At 37.6% G+C, this 15128-nt stretch overlaps 1 protein-coding gene across 1 annotated transcript in view; it reads right to left on the bottom strand.

Moving 5' to 3' along the window:
• The window catches only part of B3GNTL1 (UDP-GlcNAc:betaGal beta-1,3-N-acetylglucosaminyltransferase like 1), a 118409-nt gene that overhangs the window by 71777 nt on the left and 31504 nt on the right, over positions 1–15128 (bottom strand). Inside the window, exon 6 of the mRNA XM_034067412.1 lies at positions 10761–10856. Coding sequence (XP_033923303.1) covers positions 10761–10856 — 96 coding nt within the window. The remainder of the gene's footprint in view (positions 1–10760; positions 10857–15128) is intronic.

Below are 15128 nucleotides of genomic sequence, written 5' to 3'. Positions count from 1 at the left end.
AAGCAGTGCTGTAAAGAGAGGACATGCCCCAAGCCACCTGCAACCACCAGATTTTAAAGAAAACTGCTTTAAAAGCAAAAGGGTAATAATTAATAATTTTTAAATTGGAGGAGATAGCTATTATTTAAGTTCTTGAATAAAAATACACTAAAATTTGTGGGGGATTGTGTTTTAAATATGAGTAAACTAAAAGAATGAAAATGTGAAGCAGTAAATGAAAGGGCCAGCTGTTGCACACTTCCTAAAGGGAGGAGGCAAACATCTAGCAAAGAAACACAAAATCCATTACCAGTTTTTAACCCACACCTTTGTATGAGTAGACACAGATCTTACAAAGCAGAACAGAGCCCTCTAGCACCATTATTCTTTCAGCCAAGAGACAGAACCAAGGCCTCACAAAAGTGACTTTGTACAATTTAACTGGGCTCTAGCCCACAAAAACTGCTATCGCTGTCGCCCAGCGTGCTGACAGGAAATAGTTGCTGCCTTGAGCCTTGATCTACCCACGTGAAATGGAGCTTGCTGGCTGACCACAGACCGGCCTCTGTTCTCTTTGTAATTGTCAACATCTGCTCAGCAGATCTATGAATAATTTTATGACAGAAAAAGGAAAAAAAAAGATCACTCCTACTGACTCCAAAGGTTGTTGGCTTTGGTTTTGTCTTTTTAAACATGTGCAATGTGACACTGAGTTTAAGAGAGCCTGGTTTGCTCATTGGTTGAGATCTGCATCCTTCTGAAAGATGCCATTAAAATGGAACTCAGGACAGGTAAGAAAATCTAATGTTGCTGAATAGTACCTTCTAGAAGCAGGTGGCCAAGCAAGTGTTGGCAGTTGAGATAATAAAGCATTTCAAATATTGTAGGGAAGTGGAGCAGCAGTCCAGTGGTGTGCACTCTGTAGTCGCTACCCTCACACAAGGCATCTGCGATTCCTCTGCTTCATGCCAAGTACAACAAACCTCCACTAAAACATCTTACTCCTCGAGAAGGGAGGGTTTAAATACACCAATGGGCACATTTAACATGACTGGATTTTCAGTTGAAAGGAGAAACACACCTAAGGATACCTTAGCAGCACTGTCACTTGAGAACTCCACTTTCCTCTTCCAAGCAAGCCATCAGGGGTCCCAAGACTGTCAAGCATTTGAATTTAACAGTCTCTAATTCTTTTCATTTCACAGTCACAGATTTATTTATAAAATTATTTATTTTTATAGAAGAGCACCGCTATGAGAGGTATGGATAAAACTCCAGGGGACATGGCCACACTACAATTTCAGATTGTCACCATGCCTGGCTAAAAAAGAAGTAGAGAAAGCTGGAGATGCAGGAATACATTGCCAGTGGCCTGCTGGCAGTACTCATTAGTGACGCTACTCTTCATGAGCAGTAGAAGTGGAAGAGTGGAAACAGCAATAACTAAAGAACAGATCACAAGAGGAGTGTATATTTGCCAGTGTCATTCTCACACAGTTTGCCAGGACTGAAACCCAATATGACAAGGGTTTCCTGACTGACTCCTGCACACAGCACAGGTAGACTATTGTCTGTACCTGGAACAACAGAAAAAAAGAAATCCTTTCCTCTTTAGCTTAAATACCCAGAAATAACCAGGAGGAAAAGAACAGTGAGAAGCATAAAGCTAAACATGGTCCTTTTAGTGTCTTGCTGAAGCGTACACTATAGTCAGGTCCACCACAATCACTTCTTAATCTCTCTTTTTGGCTTCTATTACAATAAAGCTGAGAATTTCCCTGCAATTTCCCCTATGTAAATGCTGAGACAGTAAGATTGCTTCTTGCTAGCTTGGGTTCAGTATCACCTTTCTGGCCTGGCAGTGCTCTAAATGAAGCGTGTCAAAGCATATGAGCATGTTTAGTTTAGCACCGCTTAGCAGAGCTCTGTAGACTTGTAGGGTCTGGTTTCTCCCAGAAACATTAAAACTTGTTTAAATGCAACTGTCACCCTGGTGACCCAATTTACCTCCTTTCCCTGAGACTTTGACTCAACAGATAGAGCACTTCCCAGATACAGTACTGTTTTATCCTGCATATGAAGATGATTACTGATCTACTCCTGGAGGTTTACATTTCTTTATTAGAAACTACTAAGCAATTTGTTCCTTGCAAAACTGATGGACTATTGAGTATGTGGTGAATTTGTGGTTCTTTGGTGAAGCACCAGGGAACAGGCAAACTTATTTGGAGGGAGAGATGAAAGAAAAAGAAGTGAGAAAGTGAAAGCTGCCGACTTCTGTCACTGCCATACCAACCAAGTACAAAAATCTGCCATGGAAAACGGTAGAAAACTTTGGGACACAGAAAGGAAACACAGAGTGGGAGACCTGGCCATAGAGTGCCAAAGACCCCCAAACTGACACAAGGTCAAACCAATGGGTTTCATACAAATAAAAGTCTGGCATGGACATTCAAAATAAATTTCAATTAAGGTGTATAAAAAAAGTCCGGATCACCATGATGTGTTAGTAAGCACAAACTTGGACCCTATTTTACTAGCTTTTAGCAAAAACATGGACATGACTTGCCCTAGAGCATTCACAATCCTGCTGCAAAGGTGCTTAAAAAGAGCACTGGGTGACAAATGGAGACGGTAATAAAGAACATGAACATCAGATGAGACAACAACAAAACAGAGGCACACCAGGCAAACCTAGAGCAGAAGCTGTTTGTGCTTAGTAGCTATGGAAGAAGTATTTGTACAACATGTTACAGTCTGATTTATAAAAACAAACACAACCCCCCCAAGAAACAACAAAGGAAGGGATGTGCATCTTAAGAGTCACTATTTAGGATTTTAACTCCCATCAGTCACATAATTCTGCTTTGTGTTATACAGTAAGAGATGACCTAGATGCAGAGTACAAGGAAGATGAAAAACCATTAGTAATACATTACATCAACTCAAAGCTCTTTCACTTCACCATCCATCCAACAGGCTATACAAGACATAAATATTTTCGTGTAAGAAAAGATTATGCTACAGAGACTTGTACAGATTTTAGTATAATCACAGTAGTGCTGTGTAGAGATGTGGTTATATTTGTATAAAAGTTGTAGGCAATTGAGAGGTAACCATGAGCTATGCTGGTACAAATGCCCCTTTTCTACAGGCGAACCCACAGTATATTCTGGCATCAAATCCCTGATCAGATAGATAAAACAATCCAATTTCTACAAGATTAACAGCTAAATTATAGACAGGGCACTTACTTGGCTGTTAGTGGCAGAATAAACTCCCCAAAGTGATACAGATAAAACAGTATTTTAAGTGAAATTTGAACCCCTCTTTTAACAGCAAGAGCTTGCCTTCATTTCTCTTTGCCTCTTTATAAGGTAATCACCATCCTGAGATTCATGTTTCTTACTACATTTTTTTCATTTTGGCATTATTAGGGTACAGGTATGCAAAGAATTACCCAAAATAAATACAGACTTCCTGCCATAATAAGAAATTATACTCCTGAAGTCTTTTTATTGCACAAACTTTCTGAACACCTATCTTTTATATTGACTGGCATGTTGAATATCTACACCCATAAATTCAACATCAGAAATGAAAATACTTCAAATTTGTATAAAACCAAAAAGTCTGGTAACATTTGCTTTTTGTGTTTCAGTAGCTCTGAAGAAATCACTGTCACTTGCAGCAGCTACAAAGCCATCACACTTTGTTTACAGCAATCAGAATTGTCTGTTTCCCTCAGATTTTATGTTCGTACAATGAAAGGTACAAAACTGCTGGGTTTACACTTCTCTTGCACTGCCTTTTCCTGTGCTTGGGAGAAGTCATTGCAAGTGATGCAAAAGGTTAAATCCACCCACATCATCGAAACCAACTCATCCAGAGAGGTGGCAAAGGACCAACAGTCACACTTGAAGCCAGATGTAAGACCATTTCCTTCCTTTTATACACCCCAGGCACTGCAACTGCTCTGATTTCCGTTTGGGCCAGGGTTGGACTATCCCCCTGCTAACCACAAAGCACATGCCTACTCCACCTCCTTTACATGTGATTGTTCCAGTTCTCAAAATGTGAGCTGCATACACAAGCACTACTTCTAGAGGAACTAGATGTGCTAATCATCCTTAAGACCATGTTATTGCAATAACTGAATAGACAAATACCTTTTCTTAATGAAAAAAGGACACACTGTTCAAAGCTACAGTGGATCCAAGCTAACCCTCTGAAAAGCTCACTATTGGTTTTCTATTGGCATAACTTCAGCTCAAGAACTTCTAATCACCGTCCATTTGGCCAAGGCTGTACAAAGAGAATAAAAAAATCTCATGTCCCAGTTTGTCCCACTTGCAGTAAGGAAAACAAAAAATTAAATCTAATTGTTAAATCTGGATCCTTATACTCAAAAGCTGTTGGACTGGACCAGAATCTGTTCTTTTTGCAAGCCAGAGAGACAAAAATCCTCAAACACAACACTATAACATATATTGTTAATACTTATGACATGAGATGGTATTTTAAAGTTCAGCTTCCTTAAGTAGTCAAAAAATCTGAAAAGCAAGAACTACTGGAGAGACCAAAGTCAAACATGGCAGGGTGAGCTCAGGATAAAAATGTATTAAGAAATATAATCCTGACTGTGATAGATCAAACTGGACTTTAGACCTAGTGTCCATTAAGGGAGATGATGCTTCCATACTCAGCCATTCCAATTGCTATAGAAACTACTGAGCTCTCCTGAAAATCAGGCCCAGTACTTACGTCACTAAAAGCTGAGACCAGAAAAGGAAGTTCTTTTCCAGTAATAAACAGAATGCACTTCACTTATGCTTATACACAACTTTTAAACCAGTGAAAAATTATTCAGTGCCAGGTTGCAAGTGACAAATGTTTTTTCCTGTATATAAGGCTATCATACAGAGCTGCACTGCAGTAAAAATATGTTTGAAATCAGTAATTTTTATTACACCAAAAGCTACAGTAAAAATATTTCCTTTTTTTTGTGGCATCAGCACTTTGATTTCAAATTCAAAGAAAGAAAATGACAGGAAGTTAAGGGTGTATCTGCTCTGTGCTCTCGCAGAGGACCAGCTCAAAAATAAACATCACTAAACTGATTGGAAAGTTGTATGTGGAATAGGCTTTTTGTTTTGAAAGGGAAAAGAAAAAGTTATGGCTACTTCAGTATCTTACATATCATTTTAGGACAAAAACTGGGTTTTGTCCCTCATCTGTTAAGACAAAAGTTTCCTTAATCTATCAAAGGCACTGGGAGAAGCCCAAAGCTAGCATGTCAGCAGGAGAAATAAGGAAGATCAAGCAAGAATAAGTGGAGCATTCAGAAACTAGAAGATATTAGTTGGTTCCATCCATGTCCCAGCATCAATAACCAAGTTCCGATTTTACTTTAGCTTCTCAACCCTGTCTCACAAAATGATTTTCAGAAGCACTGAAGATACATAAACAGTGGTAACAGTTTGGAAAACAAATTCCCCATTTCTGAAGTCATAAACCTTGACAGTTTCCCTTTATGCTTGGCATTACCCATCCACCTCTTCCATCAAATGTCTTAAGAAGAATGCTTTTTACGATGCAAACATGCTGCATTCCATACTGGTATACTTCTTTACTTAAAATGGAACAAATTCCAACTCAAATCAGAGATGAGCTGTTCCCTACCTGCTTAATTTCAATATCCATCAAAACCTTATTGTGCTTTTTCTGCCATACAAGTACCCATCATGCTGTAGGACTGCATTCATCGTGAACTTCTCGGAATAAAGCCAAACTTACTGTATTCCCAAGTTGCTTTTATACTATATTATAATGTTTCTATTACATTTAAACATCAGTATGTATTACGAACCACAGTCAAGCCTTGTTTAAGCATGCAAATTATCAAACAATATACAAAAAGGAAAAAAACAAATTATTTAACACTCTTTCCCTAATAGTATACCTTTAAACTCATGCAAAATTGCTAACATGCAAAGCAAAATCCGTATACACTTCTGAACGACTGCAAACCTGTTTCTAAGTTCAAAACTATCTGACCTTGAGATGCCTTTACATAAAGCCTCACTAGGAAGTTCTAATTGTGCTATGAGTTCACAGATGTGGGTAAGCCATTTCTCATTAAACTTCCTAGAACTCCACGAACCCCTTTGACATGCATTTTCAAAGGTAAATATAAACACTGACTAGCTTGTGAAACTGTTCTTCTTTGGAGGAGAACGAATCAAGGATCAACCACAAAAGGAAGCAGTTGGTTTTTTTTCTTACATGGTATATGCTTAATACCATACAAACCAGAGAATCTACTGTAATTACCTAGTTTGTGGCCTCAGTTCTGTTGTTCTGTAGAAAAATATCAGGACTTCACTACTAATTTTTAGGTAACAAGGGGAAGGAAAAGGAAATGGTGTCAAAAAAAACCCAAGATGTGTCGAGTCCTTTTTTATTGAAAGACAAGAAACAAAAGTGAGACATTAAGAGTGGCAAAGATACAGGGGGGAGGATATCAGTCAGTCTTTTCATGTTTTATTCATTCTAAGGTAATGAAAGTCTTACCTCTGTCCTGCTTTTGCCTTTACTAATACAACCAGAAAACAGGCATTGCATATATCCACTTTCAGATTGCCACCTCAACACTGACAACCAACCCTAGTACTAATAAAGGTGGAATTTTCTGGTCAGAAGTACACAGGAGAGGTGTTTTAAGTCAGAGATATTCAATCTGCGGCCCGTATGGAAAAACCCTATGTGCAATCTACTCCTACTGGCTTTTTCCCCAATAAGAAGATGCCTGGTGAGATACTTAATGACAATACAATACTGAGTGCATTGAATTTATGGAAAAGGTCCAGTCATGTTATCAGGTCCTTCTTGCCTTGAAGGCAAGCTACATGCCCAAAACTGGCAAAATGGTCTATTTCCAAAGTGAGTGTCTGTAGTAAATGCTGATTTGTAGCATGAACTTTTATCAGCTATTAAATAAAGTCTAAGATAGGAAGGCTTCGCAAGTAGAGGAGCACAGCTTTTAAACCTATCAGCTAAATTTAACAGGAGCAGCACAGAAAAGGGTATACGAAACTCTAACATGTTAATCATCATTCTTCTATCAGGTGGTCCAGAGAGTTTGTTGGTACAAACTACAGATCACCTGTGAAAGCTTCCAGTTTTATGCAACACAAAGAGCTCTGAGATCATCTGCAAAGTACAGTGTGTATCAGGAAGCAGTACAGGCACAGTCCAGTGGAGCAGACATACAGAATCACCATGTTCTGTTCAAACTGTTCCTTTGCTTAATGAGGACAGTCCTGTCTTATCAACCATAGGGCCCACTCCTTTCTGCAAGTTTCCTCTCATCCTCACATCTCCTCTCACTCTAAGCTTGCCTTCTGCTTCCTAAGTGAACAACCATATGAAAGCAGAAAGATCTCTTGTCTCTGGGGAAGAAAAAATGGTAGATCAGATGGAATTATGCTTCAAGCTGAATTTAATACTCCACAGGCTGCAAGACTAAACTAACCTGCAGTAGTTATTTAACAGACATGGAGAGGAACTCAGCTGGTTTAGTAACAGTCAGCACCAACCCTTAAAAACTGCTTGTATAAATATTTGTGGAATTAATCCAACCTTAAAACCATTTAGGCCTTTTCACTTATACAGCACAGTAAAATTTTCAGCGTACAAGAAGGGCTGCATGATCACACTTCAATCACGTTTCAAGCACAATTCAGACTCGGATATCCTGTAGGATTAGTTTTAATCTACACTTTTCCTACTTACTCCCACATCAGAACAGTCAGTTCTCTTAATTTGTTTGCTCATTTTCTTCCTGTACCTGTCACTGTGCTCTGCACTTACAGAGACGTTAAAATTATATATATATATATACATTTCAACTATTGGCAGAAAGATAGCAAGTCTAACAGAGCACTTATACATCTATGTTAAGGCTTATATTACCATACCTATAAAAGTGTTTTAATCACTTTTCATTTATATAAAATATAACCTTAACCAAATATTAACCTTTCAAAAGTAGTTTTCTCATTATTATGCTCTCTTTGTACTCTCTTCCTCCCATCAAACTCTCTGGGGTATATATTCTAAAATTTCACGCACAGCATAAAGTATCTTTGGAATGTTACAGTATAATTGTTTAGAGAAACATTTAATGGATGAGTAAGCATCAAGAGGCCATGGCTAAGGGAAGAGAAAAGTTAAAATGCTAGAAGCATTCTGAATTGAATGATCTTCTCAGCATGAGGACAGGGATAGACATTTGATCCAAAACTCTGGTATTGACACAAGTGTTTTAAAACCAGCAGCCAGCATCAAGGCACATGAAGCATCCAACCACCTAATGGAACATTTGCTACCTCCTTCAAACAGGACTTCAGTCACTGCCTCATAAAGCAATCAAACACTATAGGATATTATTGATCAAAAACATTAATATTATGATCTTGACAACTGGCTATTTTTTTGTTTAAATCAATTATTTGGTTTCCTGATTTATAGCACAAATAATTTGCATGTGCATGATACAGAAATGCAACTGGAAAAAAAGCCAGGCACTGAGTAGAGAGACAGCTAAAAAAAGCCAAACATTCTTTCACTACAGGAAACTGCTGGAGACAATATGCTGTAAATTAAAGCCAATTTTCCTGAATTCCCTGAAGGACTGCTCCTCCCAGAGATTCTACATATCCATTAGCAAAGGCCCCCATCATTTCTTGGGGCTTATTTACTGAATTTAAAAATAGCACACCCAAAGTAAAACATAGGATATACCAGAGGTAGAATAGTAGGACAAATCAGGCCTAACCTGACAGAATTTTTTATAAAAATATTTTTTAAGTCAAGGAAAAGCAAAATAACAACCTCCCTACCTGAATTCCTGATGAGAAGAATGAATACTGAAGCAGGAAAGGTGCTATGTACTGCCATGCACTGCTCTGGAAATCAAGTACTTCTTGTAACCCCAGGTTAGAAGAGCCGGGCTTCCTGCTGACTTGCACCACAGCTGAAGCTTGTCTCATGATTGGGCACCTAAAATCTCTGTGGTGCTTAACAACATACGACTTGCAGCTGGGGCAGTGTACGCTCTCCTAGCTTTGCACTTCCAGAATGCTCAGAAATCTAGTATCTTTGAGGAACTTCTATTTCTGCATTAAATTTGGTGGAGAACAGGTAACAGGTTTAAAACAGTGAATGAGGAACACATGAATAATGGGATTTTATAAATCTCATCTTGTTAATAAGCTCCTGGGCTAGTAGCACAAGTTCTGCTATGCAGCCTTCTAGCTCCAAACCCAAAATTTCTTGTCTATTTGTAAATTGTGTGAATCTAAATCGTATGTGAAGATAATGGATTGCACATGCTGTCTGAGCAAGGCTTTAAGAGATATTTGTAGGCACGTAAGATTGCAAGGGACTTCCCAGGTTACTGTATTTGCATCTTACCATCAGAAACACTAGATTGAATAATCTCTTCCAGAAGACATATGCCCTCATCTTAAAAACAGTTTTCTTTTTGCATATCTCTATTTAAACAATCTCAAAACTAGGATAGTTCTTTTAATTTCCAGTTTAACTCATTAAAGACCCCATCCACTGGCCACTTAGATGGACTGTGTAGGATAAGGTTTTCTTCTCCTCAACAACACACTGATCCCGATGTTGCAGTCAGATAAATTCATTGCTTTAAATCTAGATGGGTTTTTTCTAATGCTATACTCAGAGACAAAATGGGTAACTTCTTCTGTAACTACTTTCACTTGGTGAATTACAGGGAACTGTAATACCACTGCTGATTTAAAACAAGGTCTATAGATTACTTCTTGTGTTACAATGACCATACCAGAGCCTTTAAGTATGTCTTTTGGGGTCAGGGTAATGGGGAACATAATAGTTTACAATGAAGTCTAACAAACAAGGGTATGTTAATCTTTTCAGCCACTTAAAACCAGGAAAATAAAAAGCAAATGTCTTCCTACCATAGCATCACAAAAACCAAACCCAAATGCTTGCATTTTAATGCCTGCTGGGATGTTTTCTGCTAACCATCCATTAGATTTCTTACAGTACTCAGTACACACATATTCTTCCACAGGCTGGACTGATTTCTTCCACAGTTTAACTTGTTTTTGCCAAAGTCTCTTTTAGTTCAACACTGGCTGCCTGCCTAATGAAACAACCTTTCTTTATGCCAAAACTGTCATCTTCAGTTGCACAAGACGCATCTTACTTACAAACATGTATAATGAGCCCAATGTTTTATGCCTGAAGAACTGCTATTTTAAAATGACCTCTAGAAAACTTACACAGCTACAGAAGTAGTCAGTACCTAACCTTGGTGAGGGGAGAAGTCCTTTTCAAGACAGATATTTTTTATTTTGTATTCAAATACACCTTTTAAAAAGAAAAACATAAACTAACTATTAGAGGATGGAAGTGTATGCATTTAACCACAGAGAGCAGTGAGAAATGTGAAGCTTACTCCAAACCCAAAGCTGGAAGCTCCATTCTCACTCAGTGTGCATCATGCATAATGATCATACGCACTACCAATTTACTGAAAAGACTAACCTTTAAGTATAAGAATCTGATAATACTTACATTATCTTGACTTTATATACCTGACTTATATTATCAAGTATAAATGCTTAATGTAAGTTATCCAGTATTCCTAATGACTGATGAAAATCCATCTAAATAAACCCATTGATTTTCTGCTGTAATTTCAGTCACAGCTGAAACAAGAATACCTGTGTAAGAAGTTGGTCTTCAGTCAGACTATTGATCCAACGAGTATACCGTCCAGTAGACTCTGGTGGCTCTCTTCTGATTTGGCAACCAACAATCTAAAGCAAACAGCAACAAAACAAGATCATAAAATAAGCATTCAAAACACGGGAACTCCAAGAGTTAAGATTATCTATACAGTCCTTATTAGTTCTTTTCTATGCTTATAATATAATATAATGTAGTATAATACAGAACAGTTGCTCTGCTCAAATGTTCCAGACTTTCGAAGATCCAGACATTCGGAATGCAAAATACGAATTTAATATTCTGAACATCTACTGGCATAATAAATGGGCTCCAGTATGCATAAAACAGAATGAGAGAGGGATTTCATACTATTTATAACTGCACAGACACGTATTAATATAATTTCATACAAACACGAAACTGTTTACTCAACAAATCTCTGGTTAGACAAGGAAGAAGCCAAGGACAACCAGAGGAATGTGACTACACAGAACTCTGCTACTTGCTACTCCTGATGGTCTGCAATCTATCCTAAACCTTCAGGGTAGTACAGGACTCAGTTACACATGCAGAGTAAGCTGATACTGTTTTATACCAACTACTGTACTCCTGTAACTGTCTATTTCTCTTTCAGACTTTGATGAGTACTTCCTGTCGAGGATGTGTTCATTCACTGAGATTTAACCCCAAAGGTAGATATTAGCATTTCTAAGCAAGAATTTGAGGGAATGAAGTTCTGCTCAAGAAGCCTGTGGAAAACTTATTTTGTTTATTTTCCACCCTAAGCATTCATAAGGAATGTAAGGGTACACACTGAGCACAGCAAGTTTAAATATTTCAGGTATCTCTATTTACAGAGCTTTAAACCCCGCACAGATGTAAGCAGTCAGGCTAGAATTCTGCACGTGCAGTTATGAATACTTTTGATGTGGTAACAAAAACACCATGAAGAGATCTTGCTGGGTGACTGCTGGCAATGAAACATCACAATTTAGAATATGATTAAATACAATCAAAATACAAGACATGTAAAAAAGGAAACCATGAATTGCTTATCCCAAAGCATAAAAAAGAATGTAGCTATGACATTTCTCCTCCATGACAGCTATGAATTACTATGGATAACTTCAGTTCTCATCCGGACTTTCTTCTGAATCACAGCTAAGCAATACTAAGACATTCTTAGAAGGTTAACTCAAATTGTTTTAAACTGAATATCATTTGTAAAGGAGGCACTCCCCAGATACAAAAAATTCACAGAAGTTGTGTCAATGTACATATATTCTGTTCTGTGAGGATGATTTTTAAGAGAACTATATACAGAACTCTTGTTAGTCTTCATTAACCAAGGCCTCTTTAACCTTCTCTTGCATGTTCTAGGTTTCTATAACTTGTAAGAAAGTAAGTAAGTAAAGTAAGACACTTTACAAAATGATGCACAAAAGTCCAAATGGGAAAATTACACAGCATTTCTTTCTCAAAAGATATTCCATAACAATACAATATAGAAACAGATTCTTTATTCAAACAGTCACAGCCTAAGCTAAACAAACACAGAATCAGAAACAGCTTTCACAAGGTAAGAGACAAAAAAGCCATTTTCCTGAAAACCTGATTTTCAATTAGAGCCATGTAGTAAGTGCAGTCGTCTCTTTCTATGCAACTTGACATTGAAATGAGAAGTAGAGGATGGAGTTTCTTATTTTTATATTAATTTCTGACCAGTCTGATCATTTTCACAAATGCTATTGACAGTTTATGCAATCTAAAAAAGATGCTGAATCCAGGTGCTCAGCTAAAGGACTGCAATTCCCTAAAGTCCACAGAACAATTGGTTCAAATCTCAACTCCTTAGGCTTCCAGAGAAAACTCAATGGAGTTGATCAATTATCTGTCCATACACTCAAGGAGAGGTGAAGGCAGACAGAATAACTGCTATTCATTTGGGTCCTGTCAGCTCTTTTCTGTAATATACATCACTTCTTGTAACTTCCAGAGTTTGACTTGGACTCTTAGCCAGCATTTCCACCTCTTTCCATATAGCCGTATAGACTACTCCATGCTCCAATTTACTTCTCTGAATTTTGTCTTGTAAAAATTATTGTGTATTTATTGTATGTAGGTCTTGAAGTACTTTCAGGCTTTTTGGAATTGAAACCACTATAATTAGGAAAAAAGTACTCATCAAATAAAAAAGGTGATTTAGGAGTTACTGTTACTGCACTGATCTAAATCCAGAACAGAAAAAACAATGGGTTACATTGAATTTCACCATAATTTGGGGCAGGACCCTTGTTAGTGTAACTTTCCAAACTCCTTCTGACCAACTGACATGCCTAATGGCAAGACAGAGCCAGAGCATAACAATCTAGAGCCTTATATACAAACACACTGATCAAGTACAAAAATAGGTTTAAAAAAAGAGCCTCTTTTGTACACAGCAATTTTTATTTCTACAGTAAAGCTCAACCTAACATTCAGAATGATGGTAAAACCAGTATAAGATATTCACTTAGGGAAAACAAAAAGATGTACTTTTTATATATATAAAGAAATAAGAAAATTAGAGGATTAGCCCCTGATTTAAGAATGTGACAATAGCTTGATGTTTCAAGAAAAAACTTACATTTTTTTACCTACTCCAGTGAATAATCACGAGGGCAACCTTCTATTGTTGCAATTCAAAGCCCCTTTAGCAGCACACCGAACATCTAAAGGTTCATGGCATCAAGCTGAAATGTAGTTTTATTAGAATTGATGGCAAAGGGTTGTTGTTCAAACCCATCTCCAGAGCAATGCATTTCACTTCCATGACCAAACAGGACACAGTTGGTGACTCCTGGTCCTTGAAACCTCCATTCTGCAATCCCTAACAAAGTGTTACAATGATCTACTCTAACATCAATGAACACTAAAAAGGAAGAAGAATGAAACCAGTGCTGAGAATTGATGTGAGAAAAGGCTGCTTTCTGGAAAAAATGCAGACAATGCAAAATGTAACTTAGAGAAACAACATTTCCTGAGACTCCACATGCCTACTGATGTCCTCATTCCTCTAGTACCTTGTACCTTCTCCCCAGTAGCTTTGTCCTTTTTTACTCTTTTCTGGTCTGAGCTCAGCAAGCAGGCATTACTAATGAATGAAGTGGTTCCAATGAAGTTAATATGAAGATGAAGTTAAGATTTCACTCTAACTTGGTTTTCTTTACCCACTGAATAGGCAAGCGTATTACCTAGACAATGAAATATCATAATATACGTAGCAATCCTATACTTGTTTCATATATGGAATTAAAGGAAGACAGAGAGGAAAAGAGGGATTAACACATTTACAACTTTACTAAAACATCTTCCATAGAGGTGGCTTTAAATTTTTGGTTTTCTTAAAATTACCTGAATGTGCTATCTACAAACTTTATTTTATTTATCTAACTACAGCAATTTTTTTTTTCAGAAGACTTTCTAATTATTCCTAAAATCTATTCTTTCACAAGCAATTTGAATTGCTGTCTTCATTCCTCTTCCTCACCTGAAAATCAAAACCCACAACAACTACCTGGTAATTAATTTCTTTAGAAGCAAAGGAATACAAAACCATAGGTGATGTTCTTAGTGGTCTTTTGTAAGGCTTCCACACATGGACCAAACTCAAGAGCAGGGCACATAAAAGCAAGGATCTCCCAACTGCAGAAGATGACATCATAAAACATCATTTAACCATATTCTTTACTTATAATAATTATCACAGCAAAACAAACTGAAGAGTAGAATTGCATGCTACTGAAACAGCTACAACACACCACGAATACAACTACAAACACATAACAAAGTTAACACTTTATAAGTGAAATATTCACACTTCCCTCTATGCTAACAGTGAAATGTTTTGCACAGCGCACAGACACCCTTGCTTGCTTTTCGTTTTCAGAACCAACACTGCCCCAGACTGCTTTTAGCATCATCTTCAGAGACACATCTTACAGACAAAGCTTAACACTGTCATTACGCAACTTGGATCCTCAGCCAAAAAAATTCCACACCCTTCCGCTCTTTGGCTGGACCATTCCTCTCCCAATGGGACTCATGACTCATAGCTGGGGTTCTTGACTTATATGGTTGCAAGATAAACATCACCAAAGTAGAGTAACTCTACCTGAGCCTTTGATGGAGCTTGTGTAAAGCACAGCTCATTTAACCAGCACCTTTCATCCAATCAAACCCAGGATTATTTAGAGTACAAACAGCTTCCTCCAGTTCCCCTGTGTAAGGTGGGGCATCAGGAGCAAGTGCACACTGTTTCCTATTTCCTCCATGTCTCACAGAGCTTTTATAGTCACTTAACTGAATATTTCCTGATCGCT

The sequence above is a fragment of the Melopsittacus undulatus genome, chromosome 11 (assembly GCF_012275295.1).
Source record: "Melopsittacus undulatus isolate bMelUnd1 chromosome 11, bMelUnd1.mat.Z, whole genome shotgun sequence".
Lineage (NCBI taxonomy): Eukaryota > Metazoa > Chordata > Aves > Psittaciformes > Psittaculidae > Melopsittacus > Melopsittacus undulatus.
The sequence above is the reverse complement of the archived record's forward strand: the minus strand, read 5'-3'. Positions and strand labels throughout refer to the sequence as shown.